The 23,387-nt window shown below is 32.2% G+C and overlaps 1 protein-coding gene across 15 annotated transcripts in view; it reads left to right on the forward strand.

The window, feature by feature from the left end:
• STK3 (serine/threonine kinase 3) overlaps positions 1-23,387 on the forward strand; it is a 502,315-nt gene that overhangs the window by 57,932 nt on the left and 420,996 nt on the right. For all 15 annotated transcript variants that reach the window (XM_074268483.1, XM_074268592.1, XM_074268524.1 and 12 more), the window contains one exon: positions 6,280-6,408. In XM_074268483.1, coding sequence (XP_074124584.1) covers positions 6,280-6,408 — 129 coding nt within the window. The remainder of the gene's footprint in view (positions 1-6,279; positions 6,409-23,387) is intronic.

Here is a 23,387-nt window from a genome sequence, read left to right on the forward strand (position 1 = left end):
TCTCAATTTCATATTGTTGACCAAATTTTCTTTGGGTCCTGATTAGCTACTGCCAATAAATAAGCTAGCATAGGATACAGTCCAAAGAAAACTGCAGTTTTTTTTTTATGAATCAAGATTCATATGTCTGAAAATTCTATGTGACATTTGTTTTTTCCTCCAACCTAAGTGAGTCAAAGAGAATAACAAAGGAGAAGTTGCATTGCTTACTGCTGTTTGATCTGAGTAAATAAAGCATTGGGAAAAACTATTTATTACAACAAAGGAAGAATGTGCCCTTGTGAGCATGACCTTTTACACTAGAGCAAAGAAAACAGTAGGGCTGCTAGGTGTTGCAGTATAGAGTTCTAGGCTTAGTCTCTGAGACCCGAATTCACATTTGACCTCTAGACACTTACTAGCTGTGTGGCAAGTCTCTTAACCTCTGTTTGCCTTAATCTAGTAGAAAAGGAAATGGCAAACCATTCCAAACCTAACCAAGAAAACCTCAAATAGGATCACAAAGAATTGAACATGACTGAACTACAACAAAATAGTAGTCAGTATGCATTTATTAAGATGACTATGGGCTATATCACCTGAAGTAAAGAGAATGGAACAACTTTCTTGAACAATCAAAATCCATTTTTTAAGTGCCTAAAATGACCAGACCCTGAGTTAAGCTCTTGGGGATATAAATATAGTTCTTGTCTTCAAGAAGCTTATATTCTAAGCCAGTGGTCCTCAAACTTTTTAAATAGGGGGCCAGTTCACTGTCCCTCAGACTGTGGAGGGCTGGACTATAGTAAAAACAAAAGCTCACACTCTGTCTCCGCCCCTCAGCCCATTTCCCATAACCCCCGAGGGCTGCATAAACGTCCTCAGCAGGCTGCATCGGGCCCATAGTTTGAGAACCCCTGCTCTAAGCTAAGAAAGGTAAAATAGACTGAGAAAACTACCCAACTTGGGGATATAATAGAGAAATCAGAATAGCCAGAGGAGAAATGAGTTCTCTTTTGAATCATAAAAGATCAAGAGGAAGGAAAAACTTGAAAAAGAAGTTTGCTCATCTATACTAACACACAGTAGTGCCCCTTAAAATTGGCAGATACAGGACAAAATAGAATTACTTATGCCAACTCTTAACAGAGTACTTTTAGTTCTTAAAACTCAAAAAAATTTTTCTTTTCATTTATATTGTTTTGTCATTATCCATATTATTTTCCTGGTTCTGCTTATTTTCTATTAACTTATAAATACTATTTGAATTGTTCCTATTTTTATGGCATAAAATTCCATTATTTTCCATGTAGAGCAGTTGGATTAGTTATTCCCCATTTGAACATCTTCTTTGTTTCCATTTCTTTGTCACTGCAAAAACTGTTGCTATAAATATTTTGGTTTATTTGTCACTTTTCTTTTTGTCTTTCATCTCCTAGTAGTAGGATCTCTGGGTCAAAGTCTATCCTTTTATTTTAAAAAAAATTATGAATACAAGCATTTCCATAACAAACAAAATAATTGTATATGAAAGTGCGAATCTGTTCTGTAAAGCTTGTTCCTCCATGAAATATCCCCTCATTCCTTCTATTGGAAATGACTCTGGGTCTCATAGAGCATTTGTATAAATTTTAACTTTCCCTTGGTACTTTAAATGTGAGCTTTTTGGCCATTGACCAGCTTGTGAACCTACTAATGGAAGAACTGAATCCTTTTTTATCTTTACATTCTTTCTATAAATGAAACCAGTAAAAAGAAGTTGAAATTAAGTAGGTGATTAATTTACAAGTTTTTCTTGTAAAGACAAAGGAATTGAAGGAGTTGATTTTATCATGTGCCCAAAAGCAAAGAAAAATATTTTCAATATTCTGACAAGTAAAGCCCTTCCAGTTTTTTTCAGTTTTCTTATACTTTTTCTCTTTCCATGTGCCCCATAATCTATTTGCACTGGTCTTTTAGCTATTTCTCACACACAACATGCGTTTTCTTTCACTATTCCCTGAATACCTTTTCTTTCCCCATCTATCAGCTGGTTTCTTTTAAGACTCAAGTTCTACCTTCTATAAGAAGATTTTTCCCTTCTTTCCCTATACTTTAGTGCCTTTCCAGTGAATTTGCTTTCCTTCTATTCTGTATATATCTTGGTAATACAACATGCAAACAACTATGCATAGATAGTAGAATGTGAGTTTCTTTTACTTAAGAACTGTGTTTTTACCTTTTTTTGTATTCTCATTACATTGCACAATGCTTGACACATAGTAAACACTTGATAGATATTTGTTGACTGACTTTTACTCATCTTTTATTGAAAAACTCACAATAAATAAGTCTTAAAAAAAACCCTCCATGAAAAACAATCCAGATTGTTGGTTATAAAGAATGAATAGGTACAGAAATACTATGTGATGTCCCCTAAATTAAATCAGTATAGACTTTGTTGTTTTGTGACTTGAAGGCAAGACTGATAAGAAATAAAATAGAAAAACATGAATTAGGAAAAAAGGAATAAGAGACGCCAGGACCTATAGATTTTGAAGAAGCCTCATGGTTATGTCTTGTGAATACTTTCAAGAAAATAATTGATAGATAAATTCATTTGTAAAGTTTCCATGGACAAGGATGATGGAAGATTGAATAGTATTGCTTATAGAAGCAATGGAGAGAAATGTAAAGAAAGTATGGCAAAGATACAACTAAGGAAAATAATTTTCAAGGCTCTTTAGGATATTTTATGATGACAACAAACAAGAAAAAAATGAAAAGATCTGCTAAGATTTTTCTGATTGGTCATTTTCATTATCAAGGACATTGGAGGTATCACACTTGTGCTTTAACATAATATTTGAAAAAAATTCATCAAAAATATTTAAAAATTAAGAGATGAATAGAAAATTGGTAAGGAAATAAGAAGAATGAAATCAGGAAAAGCAGCTGGATTAGGCCAGATATATGATGTAGGTGACTTAATTGTGAGAGTGTAGAGGGACTGATTCATAAGTTATCTGAAGGAAGTGAAGATACCAAAGGTTTGGAAAAATCCTGAGACTTCAACAGTACTAAAATAAGTGATCAAGAGAATGTCAACAACCTTTTACTTACATACTTTTAATTTCTGTAGAATTTTTTTGAAATCATCTACACATGCACTGAGGGTATTAGTAGGAAAAAGCAGATTTTTCACAAATGATAGGCCACAGGGGACTACTTTACTATCACATAATTGACTGCAAAAAGTAGAAAAGGCAAAGTTCCATGTTTATTGTTGATTATGAAAAATTTTTTAAGTCAGGAGAGCAAAATTCTCTTAATTTTTTCTCTAAAACATATTTCCCATCCCATCAGAATTTTTCAAGCTTCTTCAAAGATAAAAATAGTAACATATATACACATAATTAACTTTTTCTCTGTCAAAGGTATTTGCTGCCATAGAGGATGAGATCTAGTGTAGAGTCCACATTGAAGAGGAATTTCCCATGTACAGTAAATTTCTCTAATTGTTCCTGGTTGAGGAAGAATGCATTTGAGCTCCTGAACCCTTCAGCAACTCATGGAAGATGGTATAATTGGTAAAGCATTAGACTTGGAGTCTACTCTAGGAAGAAGGCAACAGTTTAGAACTTGCTTTGGATATTTGAACTCATTTTCATCTGAAAAGAGGATTGCACTTGACTTCTAAGGTGTCTTTCAGTTCTAAATCTATGAGGCCATGAAGAAATCCATGACTATTAAAAAGAATTTAACCATCTGTATCCTCTACCAAGTAGATCAAGAACGTTTGTTACATGCCCACATTATTATATATGTTAAAAAGACAACCCATAGTACTTATTCATCAAAACAAATATCTGGGACAACCAGTACAAAAGGAGAATGAATTGGATTTGGACTTAAATTGGAGGAAGAAGATTGCCAATTTGATTACCTTGAAGAAATTTTAGAGGTCCTTTAATTATCTCAAAATTTTAAAAGATCCATCTTTTTAATATCACTATATTGTTAGTACTCCAAGTCATGAAATTCTACAAAGGATTAAAAATAAGTATTAGAGAGCAAGAGAAACAAGTGATGGGTTCAAGCAGGTTGTAACATATAATAAATAATAAATGAGGAACTTCAAAGAACTATGGTAAAAGATATCATTCAGAAAACATATGAGCCAAAAGGTATGAATGAAAAAATGCTTATTCAGGGACTCCTATGTAAATCATAAGAAGTTAGACTGTTCACCTGGTAACAATGAGATAACAAAGAGAGAGTCTGAATACCCTACTGGTATCCTTGTAGTTATTAGTCTAAGGGGAAGGTTCCTTGTAGTTGGGTGAATCAAACTTCTGAGAGGATGTGGACAAGAGTCATACAGAATGGGTAGTTGTGGATAGATTGTGATCTATCTAAGAATGTTTCTTGGAGTAAACATTCAAATTGATGAGATAAGTTGATTCCTTTGAGTAGAATCTTCTCCAGAACTTAATTACAAATTCTGTATACAGAAAGTTTAGTGAGAAAGTTTGTAGAATAAATCTTGCTGAAGTAATTGGTTAGAAGGGTGAGATCTTGAGCTTTAGTTTCTTTAATTGAGGAAGTCATTCCCCACACCTATCCAAAACTAGGGATTGGAATAAATAGGATTTTATCAGATAACTTAGTTAAGCATTAAACATATTTTAAATTATAAAATTGAGTTCAATCAGTACTTCAGTTCAGTAAACATTTATTTTTTAAAATTAAATTTATAGAGTATAGGCTAAGCTTCTTTTTATTAAAAAAATAGCACTTGAACTTGTGTTAAGTTTCTGCTGTAATGGGCCTTCAATTTCATCCTTAATTTATGCTCCACTTTCTTCTCAAGGATTTAGGGCTACTTGTTATAGTATTGTTAAATGGGGAAAAATTGTTTTGCCTAATGATTTTATTTGCTAAAAAATCCAAGTAAGGCCACTTGTGATTGAAATGCAATGGCTAACCAGGGGAAAGCTAAACATTAAGGATGGAAATAATTGGTGATTTAAAAACAAAAAACAAATGAGTGTGGAAGTAATAGGAAGAGGGAGCCCAAGGAAAGAGAATAGATATAATAGAGAAAAGAAGGTATGGTAGTGCCATCTCCTTTGGAGTCTTTATTTGGTCCAGTAGCATTTTGATGATGTAAGTACAGAGTAATAAGAAAATATGAAAACAAAATGTTATGGAGAGAAAATGTTTACATTTTTTCTCAAAATTAGAAGGAAAAATAGGTGATAGGAAAATTATGTAAATAAAACATAGTATTAGTTTTTTAATACCCTAAGTTAAACTCAGGAAATATGCTTTTTTTTTTTTTTTTTTTAGGACTTCAGAAATAAAAAATTAAAAAAGATGTTTGTTGATGAAAGGGTAGTTTCTTTTTAGTCTTTTTAAGTTTATAATTGCACCAATGGCAGATTAAAGTTCTCTTTATTTTATTTGAAATATCTACCAAAAAAAAATTGGTAAAACTGAATTAGATATCTTCATTTTGTCTTTTGTTTTGTTCTGACAGTTTAGGATTATCAGTCTGGTCCTTGTTAGCTATCTTCCATTAAATCTATTTAAGCTGTTATCATCTAAATGGATTTGGCCAAATCATAGCTTTGAGTCTTCAAAAAAAAAAATCTGATATTTATTACTTATTTCTCTAAAGCATCAATATCCTACTTATTTGTAAAGGATACATGTTTCAATTTAAGTGCTTTTTCAGTTTTTAAAATATACTGAGCAATTATGGGCCTTGTCTGATTTCACCACTGGGAAGAGATGGGATATACTTGCTATCATCTGACCAGATTATATGCTAACAGGGAAGGGGTAGTTGTATTAGATAAATAATAAAATGGTAATTTGAAAAAAAATATCTGCAGACTAACAGAGAACAAAAACTTAAATCTTGATCTTTCATGTATAACAGAACCATCCAACAGCAACTGCTTTGAATATGTGTTAATACAGTGTTTGAACTGAAGTCTATGTATAGATTTTCCTCATGTTTAATAAAATTGTGAGAAAGTGTCATTATTAGCCTGCTTATTCACTTCAGCTTAAATTAAAGCAGTAAAACCAAGAATGCATACTTCATGGTCTTACAACTTACATAGTCTCATTTTTATCAACTTAATTTAATTGCTCTTTCAATGTTTTTCAAAGCACATTCATCTGCTGAGTTTTTTTAAATGAAAAATTTTAATAAGACAAACTTAAAAATTGAAATTTAACTTTTGATAAATATAGGTATTATAAAGGAGGAAAAATATAAAGTAGAAATTTTTTGTATTTTCTTTTTAGATCTTATGGAAGTGTATTTAAAGCAATACATAAGGAATCTGGTCAAGTGGTGGCAATTAAACAAGTTCCTGTTGAATCAGATCTTCAAGAAATCATCAAAGAAATTTCTATAATGCAGCAATGTGACAGGTATGATTAGAATTAAGTTTATATTTTTTTATTCTCATGATGGACACCATGCATATGATTAACTGACATTTACATTATTGCATGTATGTATTTATCTTGTTAGATTCCTTGCTCTGTTTATTGTTTGGAAATAGGAGTTAAAAAACCATCAAAATAAAAAAATCAAGAGGGGGATAGGTATTTGAAATTGGTTTTAGAACACTTGAGTTTCTTTTAAAAATAGAAATGGCATATCACATAAGGTCTTTGGTGATGGAAACTTCTCATTCATAAGAGGCATGTTTTTTGTTATTTGCTAAGCTCATTTATTTTGGGAATATACATTTTACATTCCTTTATCTATAAGGGAATGAAAATGGGAGACAAATAAAAGAATGGTGTGTTGCCTGTGGTAGAAATAGGAAAGTTTGGAAAAGGGATGAGTTTGGGGGAGAGGGAAAGATAATTTGTTCAGTTCTAAATATGTCAAATTTGAGATCTTTGCTTATCTAGTTTGAAATGTCCAATAGCTAGGTGATACTGCTGAAGCTCAGAGGGAATATTAGTTATATTCAATCATAGTTTCTCCTCTGAGATTTAATGGAGCTCTGTGAAAAATTTAGATAATATCTAAACCCATGCTATCCAATGAAGTCATCAAGAGTAGTGGGTCCCAGAATAGAACTTTGAGAAACATTTCAGAGAACACACACACAGCTATGATACTGATGATGAGCTATAAAAAGAAATTGAAAAAGAGGGGTTAGGCAAGCAGAGAGAGAGCAAAGGGGAGCACAAAATTATGAAAATACAGAGAGGAGAATCTATTTAGGAAGAGAGAATAACTCATCAGTGTCACATGTAGCAGAGAGATCAGGTAGGATGAAGACTGAAAATTGACCTTTAGGTTTGGCAGTTAAAATATCACTTGTAATTGGAAAAAAACAATTTCAGTTGTTTGATGATAGTAGAAGTCGAACTGCAAAGGATTAAGAAGTAATTAAGAGAGAAGTAGTATAGGTAATGAGTACAGGAAATTTTTCCTAGGATTTTGCCAGGAAAGGGAGGAGAGATATAGAGTGATGGTTTGAAGGGATGTTCCCCCGGATGGGGGAGATTTGGGTATTTTTGAAGAAAGAGCCAGTAGAGAAAGAAAAATTGAAGGATAGGGAGAGAGGAAAGATAGTTGAAGTGACAGTATGCTAGAGAAGATAAGAAAGAAAGGCTGGAATTGAATCTATGAAGCCTTGGCAAAGAAGAGTGCCACTTTATCAAATATTAGAGAAAACAGGAGAGAGTGAGGGATGTCAAGATGTTTGAGATGAAGAGAAGTGGAAGAGAGGAATTTACTGGAAATTTTAATTCTGGAGAAAATAATGAGGGAAAACTTTCATTTTGTACCCGATTCTGACTGGCAAGAAAAAATTTGGTTGTTAAATCAAAAATGGGGAGAACTTTTGGAGGAAGTAATAATTCCATCTTAGAGTTCATGACATAATGATAGACTCTTTGTACCTCTGATTATAGGAAAATTGATTTCAGTAAACTCAGAGAAAGGATAAGTAGGAACTTGTAACTTAAAAAGTCAACAGAGGAGGCAGCTAGGTGGTGCAGTGAGTAGAGCACCAACCCTGAAGTCAGGAGGACCAGAGTTCAAATCTGGTCTCAGACATATATTTCCTAGCTGTGTGACCCTGGGCAAGTCATTTAACCCCAATTGCCTCAGCAAAAAAAAAAAAAAAAAAGTTAACAGAGGAAGTTAGCTAATCAATACCAGGTTACTTTCAAGAACAAAATTTTGATGCCCTAAAGTTAATAATTCTGATGAAGAAAATTCAGGGAAGTAGTATATGGTACTAGTAATGTTTAAAAAGTATTCAGGAATTAGAAGTTAGGACAGCTAAAATGAATGCAAAAGATTTGGAAAGTCATAAGTGAATAATGCTAAAAGAAATGCTATATTGAAGCTAGTGTTGTAAAAAGTGATAATTTTGTTTCTTTACGTATTCTTATATCTTCAATTTATTTGTCTTGTCTAATTACAACAGCTAACATTTCTAGAGTAAGGTAATGATATGAACATTATCCTTGATCTTACTATGAAGATGTCTAGCATTTCTCCACTAGAGTAATGGCAAGTTATTATTATTATTAAAAATTATTAGATTGTTGTTAATAGTGACCTATAAGTGACTACACACACACACACACACACACACACACACACACACACACACACACACACACAATTTTATAGGCATCTCAAACTCAGCATGGCTAAAATTGAACTTACTCCAAACCCTAATGAATCTTCTTGTTTGTGTTGAAAGCACCACCCTTCAGAATCATCCTAGATTCTTCCTCATGGCAGTCAATCCTTTTCCTATTTCCAAATTTTATTGATTTTGCCTCCAGAACATCTTTTTGCATTCATCATGATCGCAACACCCATACAATCACTACTCTTTTAGTTCCTCATAATTTGGACTACTGGAATAGCTTCCTAATTTATTTCTCTACCCCAAGTTTTTTTTTTTTTTTTTTTTTTGTTCCAAATCTGTCTTCCACATTGCTGCCCTAATATTCCCAAAACACATGATTAAATATGTAATGCACCTGGTCAGTAAACTGATTCTCCTTTATCTTTAGGATGAAGTACACACTCTTTTACTATTTAAAGTCTTTTATAACTTTGCTTCCACTTACTTTTCCAGCCTTATTATACATTATTATCTTTGCTCTACTGTTCATTGCAGCAAAGTGGTTCTTGCTGTTTCTCATGCAGATTCCATCTATCTCTTCTACCTCTTCCCTGTGTCTGGAATGCATTCATTCCTTCCTTTACCTCTAGAAATTCATTCCTTCCTTTACCTCTAGAAAATCCCCAAGCTGTTTTTACCTAAACACTTCCTTTACCATGAAGTCTTTCCTGATACCCCCAGATTCTAGTGTCTTCCAACAAAATACAAATTACGTTGTATTTATCCTATTTATAGTTATATGTTTTCATGATATCTTTCCCAATAGAAAGGGAAGGAACTATTCATTTTTTAACTTCATATATTCAGCTCTAGCATAGTATCTGTGACATGGTAATAGAGAATAAACCTATAATTTCATTGGTATTGGAAGCTTTCAGATAAGAAACTTCTTTTACAATGCAGGTTTTTTTCTTTCACTGCAGTATCTAGTTTTAAATTTGCCTAGAACATTTAAGAGGCTGATTTTTGAGTTATACAGCCAAGATGTGTCAGGAGTGGAAGAGGGACCTTTAATCTAGGTCTTCCTTATCTTTGAAAGTGTGGAATAGATGCCCTCAAAATCTGCAAGTGGAGAGGCACACACCTCTGAAGCTGAAGGGTTACAGTGCTGCTGATTTTCATGCACAGTTCCTGCCTTTTATGTCACATTGTAACAGAATAGGTGCTTAATAAATAATTGTTGAATGAGTGAAACTGACTTGACCAGAGTAAGATAGTTATTTTATCTCTCCAGGGAGCCAATAACACTAAAGTACAGAGTCTTGTCAATGAAGTGCATAGTAACGTGAAATATTTGATGATCCTCAGGGGAAAAAATATATAAAATGCATATTGTTTAAATTATGACATGTAAATAGACAAATGTCTTGTTCAGTTAAACTATATCTCTATTTTGGACAGGGATTGGATATAGTCAGCTAGCATTTATTATCTGTTACCGATAGTGTGCTAAATATCAGGGATTCAAAAACAGCAAAAACAGTCTCTAACCAGAAATTAGAAGAGATTGGATTAGATTATCTTTGGGAAAGTTTGCAGGGCTTTTAGTGATATCAGACTGCTTGATGTGACAGAAGTTCAGCTTTATAACATAGTCCCTGGTAATGCTAATTAACTGATAAATTAAGGAAGATGTTATTATAATAATTAAAATTAACTCCAGAGGGCAGTGGAAGGATACATTATAGGTACAAGTAAGCTTCAGTGATGACCTGTGAACTAAAAGTGCCATAAAAAACATTAAGAACATGTGTGACAAGAAAAAGAGGCAGAGTAAGAATAGGAAATAGCATCAGTTGTTGGTTACATTGGCACCTCAAAAATTTTAAATATGGTGCAAGTATTCCTTTAATTGACTTGTTGCATAGATCTTCTATAGAAGATTTTTAGAAAGAATAATGGATAAGAAATGGATAAGAAAAATTTAGATGCCATGGTATTTGATACATATAGGTTCAGTGTTGATATTGCTTGACTATGGTATTTTTTATCAAAATGTAGTTACCCTATTTGTTTCCTTTAATAAAATCTATTTTAGCAAAATTGCTTTTTGCATCATCTGAAGCATAATAAATTCTACTTGAACCCTTCATTTTAATCTTTGTGTATCTCTCATTCTTTAAATGTGTTTCTTATAAAGAACATTTTGCTGGATTGTGATTTTTAGTCTATTCTGCTTTTTGTTAAAGTAAAACCAGAAACCATACTGAAAAAAACCCCCACAACCTTTTTATATGAATAAAATCAGAGTTAAATGAATGAGAAATATTTATTGCTCATGGATAGGCAAGGCCAATAAAATAAAAATGATAATTTTGCCTAAATAATTTACATATTCGATGCTATCCCAATTAAATTACAAAAAGAATTATTTTATTGAATTATTAAAAAAAAATTCATTTGAAGAGCAAAAAGTCAAGAATATCAAAGGAATTCATGAAAAAAAAAATGTAAAGGAAAAAAGGTTTAGCAGAGCCAGATCTTAAACTATATTAAACTATATAAATTATATAAACTATCTGGTACTGTGTAAGAAATAGAAAGATAGATTAATGAAGCAGAGTAGACATAATTTATAGCAGCAAATAAATATGGTAAAATTGTATTTGACAAGTGTAAAGACAAGATTTTGGAATAAGAATTCCTTATTTGGTAAAAAAAAATTATTGAGAAAACTGCAAAGCAGTATCGAAGAAATTAGGTATAAACCAATGTCTTATACCATTTACTAAGATAAGTTATAAAGAGATCTATTACAAGAAAGTTTGAGGAACATGAATATATTACTCATCAGAATTATGGATAGGCAAACAATTTAGGAATAAACAAGAGATAACAGAATGAGGTATAGAATGGGTAATTTCAATTACCTTAAATTAAAATATTTTTTGTACAAATAAAACAAATATGATCAAGATCAAAAGGAAAAAAAATTTGGAACAAGATTTTACAGAGATGAATGTTGAAAATAAACAGCTTTAATAAAAAAAAATTAAATCCTATAATTTTCACAAAGTCATCATGGAAATTGTGAAGTAGAGAAAAATTAGTTCTTGATTTTCTGAATAGAGCTTGTCAACCAGGAGACTGAACAATAAGATACCTGCATCTGTAAATAGATATCTACAGGAAAATTTTGAACATTAAAATATTACATTTCTTCCTATTTGCAGTTTTAATAATATACAGCATCTTTTTTTGCATTGATTTGTCTAATCATTAAAAACAAAAGGAAAAAAAAAATAATTCCAGACGAGCAGTATGGAAATTAGTACTTTGGGGGCAGCTAGGTGGCACAATGGCTAGAGCATCAGCCCTTTAGTCAGGAGTACCCGAGTTCAAATCTGGCCTCAGACACTTAACACTTCCTAGCTGTGGAACCCTAGTCAAGTCATTTAACCCCAGTTGCCTCAGAAAAAAAAAAAAAAAAGATTGTTTACCTGATAAGTATAAATAATTTGTTTATCTGATTAAATATTTGAATCACTGGAAATTGAATAATACTTTGAGAAAAATCCAAGTTCAAAAAGTTGATTCCTTAGAATAGAAAATTCCCAATTCTTACTTTAGCTGTGAAAATACTGTGAAAAAATTTTGATTAGAAAAGAATTGTAATTGTCCTTAGAAGAGGCAAGGTTTCCAGGATTAAGTGGTAGCATACATGATAGTTGCTGAAATTTGAGGGGACCAAGTTGTTTTAGGCAAAGGAAAAACATTGTAATTATTATTCCTTGCAGTTTGTACTTACAGGTTTTAATTAAGAACATAGTATTGGTATAACTTTATTTAAGAAAATCCAGTTTAGATACAATGCATGTTTTTTTTTTTTTTTTTTTTTTGAGGCTGGGGTTAAGTGACTTGCCCAGGGTCACACAGCTAGAAAGTGTTAAGTATCTGAGACCAGATTTGAATTCTGGTCCTCCTGAATTCAGGGCTGGTCCTCTATCCACTGTGCCACCTAGCTGCCCCCGACAATGCATGTTTTTTAAGTCTGAATTATTCAAGATCAATACTTTAAAAGTTGTTAATTTTTTCCTAGGCAACTGGATTTGAGGTATTGCCCTCAGATTATGTTGTGGGATGTAGAATTGCGGACTCACTGGGGAGGCTTTTCCTAGAGGGTAAAGGAGATGATGTAGTACATGATCCAATCAGTTGTGACTTTTCTATGACTATATTAATTAAAACAATTGGCATGACATTAGTAATTATGAACAGCAAATTAGAATCTAATTTTTCTACTTGGCATTATTTATTCCCCCATTAGGAGGATGAAATTCTGTTAAGGAATTAAGAACACAACATTTTTATAAGAAGGTGAACTAATACAAAGAATAATTCATTTAAAAGTTGCCATTTTATTCACATAAATCATCAGAATTTTTATATGTTACCAGCAAAGCCCAGCAAGAAGAGATAGAAAGAGAAATCTGATTTAGAGTAACTGTAGACAATATAAAACATTTGAGAGTCTATCTGCCAAGACAAAACCAGGAACTATAGAAACACAATTACAAAACATTTTTCATACAAATACAATTAGATCTGAACAGTTGGAAAAATGTCAATTGCTCATGAGTAGGCTGAACCAAGATAATAGAAATGACAATTCTGTCCAAATTAACTATTAATTATTCAGTGCCATACCAAACTACCAAAAAAACTTACTTTTTATAAAGCTAGACAAAATTCATATGGAAGAACAAAATATCGAAAATATCAAGGGAATTAATGGGGGGGGAATGCAAAGGAAGGTGGTCTAGTTGTACCAGACATAAAACTATATTAAAAAGTTGCAGTCATCAATTACCATTTAGTAGTGATTAGGAAAGTTCAATGGAATAGTTTAGCTACACAAAATACAATAATCAGTGTTTGAAAAATCCACACTCCAGTTTCTGGGATTAAAAACTTACTATTAGACAAAAATTATTGGGAAAATTGGAAAATGGTATTGTAGAAACTATACACTGACCAACATGTGACACTCTACACCACAATAAGGTCAAAAAGGGTTCATGATTTAGTTATAAAGGGTGATGCTATAAGCAAATTAGTGGAACATGGGGTAGTCTACTTGTCAGATCTGTGGAGAAGGAAGGAATTTTTGGCCAAAGAACTAGAGAACATTAAATTAAAAACCAATGTAGCCAAGATTAGAAGGGAAGCAGAAAGCTAGGAAACAATTTTTACAGCCAGTGTTTTGGATAAAAGCCTCGAGGCTTTCTACTCTATATAGAAAACTGAATCAAATTGCTAATACAAGTAGTTTCCTAATTGATAGGTATATGGTCGAAAAGCATATGCAAAAAATTTTCAGATAAAGATTTTAAAGGTGTTTCTAGTTATATGAAAAAATCCCCCAAATCACTATTGATTAAAATATGCAAATTAAGATAACTCTGAGGTATTACTTCACATCTCTCAGAATGGCTAAGATGACAGGAAAAGATAATGATGAATGTTGGAGGAGATGTGGAAAAGCTGGGACACATACATTGTTGGAGTTTTGAACTGATTCAACCATTTTATGGAGCAATTTGCAATTTGGCCTAAAGGATTATAAAACTCTGCATATCATTTGATCTGGCAGTCTGATTACTGTGTCTGTATCCCAAAGAGATTATAAAAGAGGGGAAAGAACCCACATGTGAAAAAAGGTTTGTAGCAGTTCTTTTTGTAATGGCAAGAAACTAGAAATTGAATGGATGCTCATCAGTTGGGGAATAGCTAAATACATTATGATATATGAATGTAATTGAATATTATTGTTCTATAAGAAATAACAGGCTGGTTTCAGAAAATACTGGAAAGACTTACAATGAACAGATGCAGAGTAAATTAAGTAGAATCAGGAGAATATTATACATAATAACAAGAAGGTTATGTGATGATCAACTGTGATAGATTTGACTCTTCAACAATGTGATGATACAAGGCAATTCCATTAGACTTGGGCTGGAAAATGCTAATCATATCTGGAGAAGGAACTATGGAGACTGAATGTGGATTAAAGCGCACAGTATTTTCACTTTACTTTTTTTTCTCGTGGCTTTTTTTTTTTTTTTTTGGTCTAATTTTTCTTGAACAATATGACAAATATGGAAATGTTTAAAAAGATTATACATATTTAACCTATATCAGATTGCTTGCTGATATAGCAATTGAGGGGAAGTAAGAGAGAGAGAAAATCTGGAGTACCAAGTTTTAACAGAAATGAATGTTGAAAACTATCTTTACATGTATTTGAAAAAATAAAATACTATATAGAAAAAAAATGCCAAGTCAACTTAAATTATAATAAAAGGTTCCGGGATGGCATATATAATTATGAGAAATTACTTTTAAAACAATTTATATAAATAACTTATTTGATATACAACATTTTCAACTTCTAGCCCTAGTAAATGTGGATCTTTTAAAAAATTATTTATAAGATGAGCCACAAACCATTCTTCTTTTAAACATATCTAATTGTGCTATTATTCTTTTTATACAGTTATGATAGTTAACATCACTATTAGAATTATATATTCTTTTCACAAGACTGTGCATCATTTGCCTGATTATCCCCATATCATTGTAATAAATTAAACACACAGATGGTAAAGGTAGTTATTTGTAATATAGAAAAGACAAAAATTCCAGGTCAAATTGCTAACACTTGTATCTCACTATAGTAACTCTGATATAGTTCAGTGTTAACTCAAAAATAATATTTTAGTTTATTTATACTGAGCATGTAATCTGATTTTTAAAAATTTGCAATAAGAAGAATAATCAGGGACATAATTACACAATAACTTTATGTCAATTCCAAGCAAAAGTTTTACAAATAGCCAGTTGCATTGACCCAGGCTTAAAGTTACCCAGATGAGATATTTTCCATTCAAGAGGAAATATCATGTTAGAGATATTGAGTCAGGAAAATACTACCTCAGCCTATGCCAAGAGTTGTTCTCCCATGAGAACATGAGAATTTCTACTTGCAGTTCCCAGATGTTAAACTCATAGGATCATTGGCTTAGCATTCCTTGATGATTATACTCAGAAAAGTATCAGTCTCCTTCTTTCTTAAATAATAAGTTCCAAAATCAGAATTTCAGCTCTAAGGGATCACATATCCTATATAACAAGTATAGTCTCTCACATTGGTAACAGTAAGAGATCATCATGAAAAAGTATAATTTATCTTGATAAAATTAGTACTCATGGTAAGTACATGCCTTTTCATCCCTATGTTCAACATTACATAAATGATTTTGCTTTAAGATACTTAGTAGCAGAGATTGAGATAGAATGTATAAATATAATAACACCAAGTCATATACAGAGAATGTATAGGAAACATTGTGTATAGTAAAACACATTCAGTTATTAACCATGTTCAAGTGAACATAAACAGATTACTGTTCTCAGAATCCCTTTAAACAATGGGAACAACTTTAAGGTGCCTCTTAAGTAGTTTGCATGCATTTCAGGAAGTGTGCTACACAGATTCTAATCGCAAATTAAATAGCAAACATAAGAAAAATCAGATTTCTCATTAAAATAACATGTTAGCTATTGATTTATTACTATTCATTAACATAACTGAACGAACTGAAATTATATATCTTAAAACAAACAAAAGAGGTTCCTGACCAACCTCACAACTTGATAAAATCATATCTTTGTTTCACAAGCTTCTCTACCTTTATTCTAATTTTGCTTATATCATTTTGAAAGAATGGAATACTTTAGGAACTGCATCTTATACATATGACAATTTGAAGAACTAATTTAACATTTGCTTGGGCCATGAAATGACTATAAATTTGGATCAGAAGAACAAGATCTTTCCCACTTACAGCTTATTACAGTAATTCAGATGCCTTAGATGTCTATTATTATTATTATGTCTAATAAGGAATACTACTCTTTTTCTACCCTGATAATAGAAATTTGCTTTGACAGAAGCAGGGAGATGGTTCAAAAGCATCAAAACTAGACTTCAATGACTATACCATTACTAAGGAGTTTAGCATATGGCATCAGGTGGACAGATTTCTTTTATGGGAAAATAAATTAGAGTCCAACTTTAGTCTTCCCAAGGGTAACCTCTCTACTTTTCCTCAAGGGATAAATATTCACTAATCTTGGGTTTCAGATGTCATTTCCTTTTTATGCTGACTACTGCTGTTTTTCTTAAAGCACTCATTTAAAGTTGATCCAAGGACACAACAAACCTAAAACTGAAACTCAAAAACAATATTCAGGATCTCACAAAAGTTCTCTCCTCAAACAATAAAATTTTACTAATCATAGTGGGACTGGATGCAATTGTTATCTCTACCTCAGCTTCTTGAATTATGGTTTGTGATCCCGTATGTGGGAGCCATAAAATTATGATTTGTTATCAGTAATTATTTGATTTGTATATTTATTATATACCCAGGGTCACATAAAAATTTCTTGGGTGAAAAGGGGTACAAGTGAAAAAAGGTTTAAGAAACCCTGATCTATATAATCAAATTATTGCAACAAATTGGCTTACAAATAAAATTTATCAGGCCTTCTAAGCATTTCACAAGAGATATTTACTTAAACAGGTATACAAAAGAATTTTTTTTTTTTTACTTAAACATTCCTTTCTCAAAGTATTTTTCTTTCTTAAAAACAGCTTTAAATTTTTTTGGGATGTTAAAAAAAATAGTATCCAATAAAAAAAAAAAAGGAAGTCATTAGAATCTAATGAAGTAAATTAGTTGGAATCTCTTAAGTTTGCAGATATGTCTTATTCAGCCTTAAATCAAAAATTTAAAAAAATGGAATTAAAACAATTGGTATAAAAGTTGGTATAAAATATCTCTAAGTATCATAACTAAATCCTGAGAGTACTGTAGCAGTTTACTAATTACCACTCCTTTCTAGTCAAAGTGTTTTTGATGGGGAGGAGATTCAGTTTTTCTGAGTGAAGCAATATCTATATACATATGTATATACACATACATATCCAACTAAAGTAGCCTTATAACAATAACAATTTAGCAGGCCTTTAAAATTTTACTCAATATCTTTTTCTTCCTTTTGTCTTCTCCTAGAGTATGAATTCATCCTGATATAAAATATATCACTAGAAATCAAGAAAATAATTACATTCTGAAATCCTACATAGTGAAGATATGAGAATTCACTTAAACCACTAGAAAAACAGTACTGCCAATTGCTATAGACTTTCAATTTTTTTTGTTATTTTCAATAATAGTTAACATTAAATAATATTTGCCCTTTATAATCTTGTGATCCTCAACAATGACCCAAAGAAGCTATTATTATTCCTTTGCAGAACAAACAAAAGGTAACTTGCTTGGAATCATACAGCTAATTTCTTAATGCTGGGTAACAAATGTTTTTATTTTAGGTTCTAATTTCCCATAATTATGTTGATTGGAAAACATACTGAAAATACATTGTGATCTCCTTTGGGATAGATTTTGGCTTAAATTAAATTAAATCCAGATTTATAATCTCTAATGGTAACATTTTAATTTCTAAGGCTCAGTACTCTTAACATTTCAAAAGGAAAAAAATGCCTCAGTATGTGTAACAGGTGTTGACAGTTCTCAGGCTAGTTATATAGTTAGAACTTTTTACAGTTTACAAAGATTTTAGGTTATCTTACTGGTGTACTGGTGTAAAACATAAGATTCTAGGCTGCTAGACAGTTTCTTGCAAAGTGTGGCTGGTTTTCCCAGGCAGAGAAGCTTTTGAGACCTTTGACAGAAAGAATTAATTAAATAATTCCCAGTTTGAACAGTATAGGGAAACATCTAAGATCCTATATAATCACAGATCTCAATAACCAGTATCTTTCCCCCCATATTCAATATTTGTGTAGTGATAGATTTAATATGGGCTTCTTTCAGATTTTATCCTGTTTATTAATCAGCTGTTTATTTGATTTTACTCTTAGACAAACTGGCTAAATACTAAATTTTTTCTTCATAACATGTTTACTTCAGTCTTTTAGCAATTAGATCCATAACCTAAAGGAATTAAAGAGCAATTTTTCCTAATACAGTGAATAATCAAATTAATGTTAGGTACTTAAAAAAATAACATATTAAAATCATATAGCTGGACTAACTTGGTTTGCTAATAAACTTCTTGAATCAAATAGTAATAATGATGATGATGATGTTGATAAAATAATTTCACTTAAAATGAGACTGAACCAGTTCTATCACATCTAGACCTATTTTCCAAATAATGCCACATAGAACCTTAATTTGTAATTTCAAAAATTTTGCATTATACTTTAATCTTTATTCCAAGCACTTTATATTACCGGATTCACTATTTTCAGCTGACCCACTGTCAAAGACTTTAAAAAGTGAGGTATCTAAGAAATTTTAATTTTACACTCAGGATCACATTGCTCAGTGTTACAAAATTTTTCATTCTAAATTTATCTGCTTTCAGAAAATCAAACTTGTCTATACCTGTTCAGCAAGTTTCAACCATTCATTCAACAAGAGGGACTTGGAGCATGTGGCCTTTGTCCTCTATTTTTATTCTCAAGCCTGTTAATAGCTTACTTAACAGATTATGCTGCATAAAAAAAAAAAAAAAAAAAAAAAAAAAAAAAAAAAAAAAAAAAAAACAAATAAAATGTCATATTTACCCTCCTTTCTATCCTGCTGCTCTTCATGTTTCAGAATCTTAATAGTTAACACTTAATTTAAAAATCAAGATAACTGTTATTTCTTTACATCTTTCACCAGTATTATAAAAACAGCTTTTGGGCAGGTAGGTGGCTTAGTGGATAGACCACCAGCCCTGAAAGTCAGGACCTGAGTTCAAATCTGTTCTCAGACACTTAACACTTCCTAGCTGTGTGACTCACTTAGCTGGGCAAGTCACTTAAACCCAATTGCCTCAATCAAAAAAAAAAAAAATCTAAAAACAGCTTTTATGATGGTAATATACATTTTAAACATAAATTATTGAAATATAAAGTTATATTGAGGCTGTGGTAGAAAAGCCCTAAATTTAAGTTTATTGAAGGACAAAAACCCCCTTATTTTTGCAGTTTTAAACTGAAGAAAAAACAGTCTCCTAGATTTAATTTTAACAATCTACAAACATTAGCTTTGGAATCTAAACTTGGAAGTGACCTAAAAATTCCCTTTTGCCCAAGTGGCTTTGAGTGGGTACTTAATTAACCTCATTTGACTTTTATATATTGGGGGAAAGTTTCCCCTTCCCTTTCTGTCTTCTGATTTTCTCTTTCAAACTCTAAACACAGATAACCTGGGAGAGTTTCTGCCTTTTCATTCTCTCCCCCTTCACCTAAGTAAATATATGCCATATTCTAAAGAGAGACAAAATAGACAAAAACATACAGAAACTAAAGTTAAAGTTAAAATGTTAAAAACTACATTCCTAGACTAGAAACCCTTTTACTCTGCTCAAGGCAATTTTTTTACTTTCTTAGATCTAGGTACCTGAAAAATTGCTCCCCAGGATTAGTAGGTTTTTATGAGAGTTGGTAACCTTCCAGCTGACTTGTTTTCTTTATGAAACTATCTTCAAGAAGCTTATAGGCATTCATACTTTTTATAATAGGGTTCAGGTCCCCAGACCATGAACCCCAAAATGAACTCTGGACTTCCCAGCAACTATTCCTTTCTTCCAGATCATCTAGAGAAAAACCTAACAAAGCCCTCCACAATTTTCGGGCATCTCAGTTTACCCTTCCCCCAAGCCTGATTTGACAAGGCCCATAGACCTTACCTAATTCTGTTTTCTGTGTTGAGTTGATGAGAGCAAATATTCAAATTGTTGAAGCATCAAAAACAGATTGACATGAAGCATCAAAAACAGATTGACATAGAATGTATAATTTTTTAAACTAATTTTTTTTTTTTTTTTTTTACTGGCAATTAGATTGCCAGCTAAAGTCTTTTTTTGGTCTTTTTTATTATTAATCTTATAATTTTAGCATTTTTGACAGTACATATGCAGAGATATATTTTTTTTTATACAACATTATCCCTTGTACTCCTTTCTGTTCCGAATTTTTCCCCTCCTTCCCTCCACACCCCCCCACCCCCAGATGGCAGGCATTCCCATACATATTAAATATTTTATAGTATATGTTTGGTACAATATATATTTGCAGAACCGAATTTTTTTATTGTTGTTGTTGCAAAGGAAGAATTGTATTCGGAAGGTAAAAATAATCTGGAAAGAAAAACAAACAAACAAAAAATGCTCAGAGTTTATACTCATTTCCCAGTGTTCCTTTTCTGGGTGTAGCTGATTCTGTCCATCATTGATCAATTGGAATTGGATTAGCTCTTCCCTATGTTGAAGATATCCACTTCCATCAGAATACATCCTCATACAGTATCATTGTTGAAGTGTATAATGATCTCCTATTTATTATGAACTAGAGTCAGAGTCTGATCTCTTCATGGAATTGCCATTTAAAAAGCTCAAGAGAAATGATTTCCTGGATAGCTAGTCATTTTACTAATAATATTAGAATTTTAATAAAAGAGGTTAGTAGCATTCTCAGAAGCTAGAGTCTCATGGTATCAGGCTCTTGGAAATGCTAGTATTCCAGGGAGTGGCAATCAACTCTTGATTGGTTAACAAGTAATGAAGCAAAATAAATATTAAAATGAGGGGCTGGAATAATTTAAATTGTTTTGATTATATCATTTACTTATAAATTACCTCCAGCCTTGGGCAATCTAATCAGATTAGAATACCTGAGTAGAATACAATGGGATTAAATTCATTGTAAGGTTGAGTGGGATGAGACCAGGATTGAAGAGAATTTATTCAATCTCATTATCAGAAATGTCTTTCTAACAAGTGAACTTTGAATTGAGAAGTATAGAAAAAGAGGAAATAATTTCTCAAAATCATTGATGATTATCATTTCTCTCATAGAAGAGAAATAAAAAAAAATAATGTTTTTGATGTTTTAAGACCCCACATTTTGTTTGTCTTTTCTCACATTTTGTAACTTAGAACAATTGTCTTCCGTTGCCAACATTATTACCACTCACAAGCATTCAGTTAGTATTTTGTCTGTTTACTAAAAGCAAATTCTTGCTGTTCTTTAATCACCTTTTTATGTTTAGACCAGGCTATTTTCTGAATGTTATGTTTCTTTGTATTTCTCTACCTCCTCTTCCCCCATGTTTGGCAAACTTGTGACCTACTTGGGGACATAGTGGTGAAGTCTGAAGAATGAAAGATGGCTTCTCTGGGGCATTCCTCAAAATGGAAATTTCCAGGAAATTCATTGATAGGAGTGAAGGATGAGGTGATAGAGGTAGAGGGAGAAGGAAGTTGAAGCAAAAGGACTAGAGGTCTGAAGAAGGAAGTTTGGCATGGTCTAGGTGGTCCAACTCAGTGGGGAAACTCATTGGGAGAAGGATTTTAACAGGAACAGAGAAGAGAAGCCAACTGACATGAGAACTTATTTAGAAGAAACAAATTTTATTTTGTATTTGTAGCTATTTTCAAGCTTTTTTAAAAACAATTTTATTGATTTTATTTTTATATTTTCTTGGTTTTCTCCTGTAGTCTCCCATTAGTCTCACCTCTCTTTCCTGAGAGCCATTCTTTATTATAAAAAAGGAGAAAGAAAATGAAGAAGGGGGAAAAATGATTCAACATATTAAAAAACTGATGTTTTATGCAGTTGTTGAGAAACCCCACATGCTGCAATGTCCAATTTCTGTGAGGATTGTCTTTCTTGTTTAGTATGGGGTATTTTTGTGTGTCTTGAAGAGAGTCAAAATAGATAACTATCCTTCTCCCCTTTTTCCCCCTTCTTCAAAGGAGACTAATTCCTGGTAGGAGGGAAACAGGAAGCTGGGCAAGTAGGTCACTCAGCACTTCTCAAAGAGATGGGGTACTAAGATATCTATCTCCTCTCTTAAATATTGCAGTGGTCCTCAAACTTTTTAAATACGGGGCCAGTTCACTGTCCCTCAGACTGTTGGAGGGCCGGACTAAAATAAAAACAAAAACTCACACTCTGTCTCCACCCCTCAGCCCATTTGCCATAATCAGGTGGGCAGTATAAATGTCTTCAGCAGCTGCATGTGGCCCTAAGGCTGTAGTTTGAGAACCCCTGGTCTAAGGAATGCAATCAAGTTCAAGCTAACTTCTGATTGCTCTTTAAATTTGAATGGTGAGCATATACCAAAATAAGATCAGAATGGGTCCATGACTTAGGCATAAAGAATGAGATCATAAATAGATTAGAGGAACAGAGAATAGTCTACCTCTCAGACCTGTGGAGGAGGAAGGAATTTATGACCAGAGGAGAACTAGAGATCATTATTGATCACAAAATAGAAGATTTTGATTACATCAAACTAAAAAGTTTCTGTACAAACAATACTAATGCAAACAAGATTAGAAGGGAAGTAACAAATTGGGAAAATATTTTTAAGGTTAAAGGTTCTGATAAAGGTCTCATTTCCAAAATATATAGAGAACTGACCCTAATTTATAAGAAATCAAATCATTCTCCAATTGATAAATGGTCAAAGGATATGAACAGACAATTCTCAGATGATGAAATTGAAATTATAACCACTCATATGAAAGAGTGTTCCAAATCACTATTGATCAGAGAAATGCAAATTAAGACAACTCTGAGATACCGCTACACACCTGTCAGATTGGCTAAGATGACAGGAACAAATAATGATGAATGTTGGAGGG

The sequence above is a fragment of the Sminthopsis crassicaudata genome, chromosome 1 (assembly GCF_048593235.1).
Source record: "Sminthopsis crassicaudata isolate SCR6 chromosome 1, ASM4859323v1, whole genome shotgun sequence".
Taxonomy (NCBI): domain Eukaryota; kingdom Metazoa; phylum Chordata; class Mammalia; order Dasyuromorphia; family Dasyuridae; genus Sminthopsis; species Sminthopsis crassicaudata.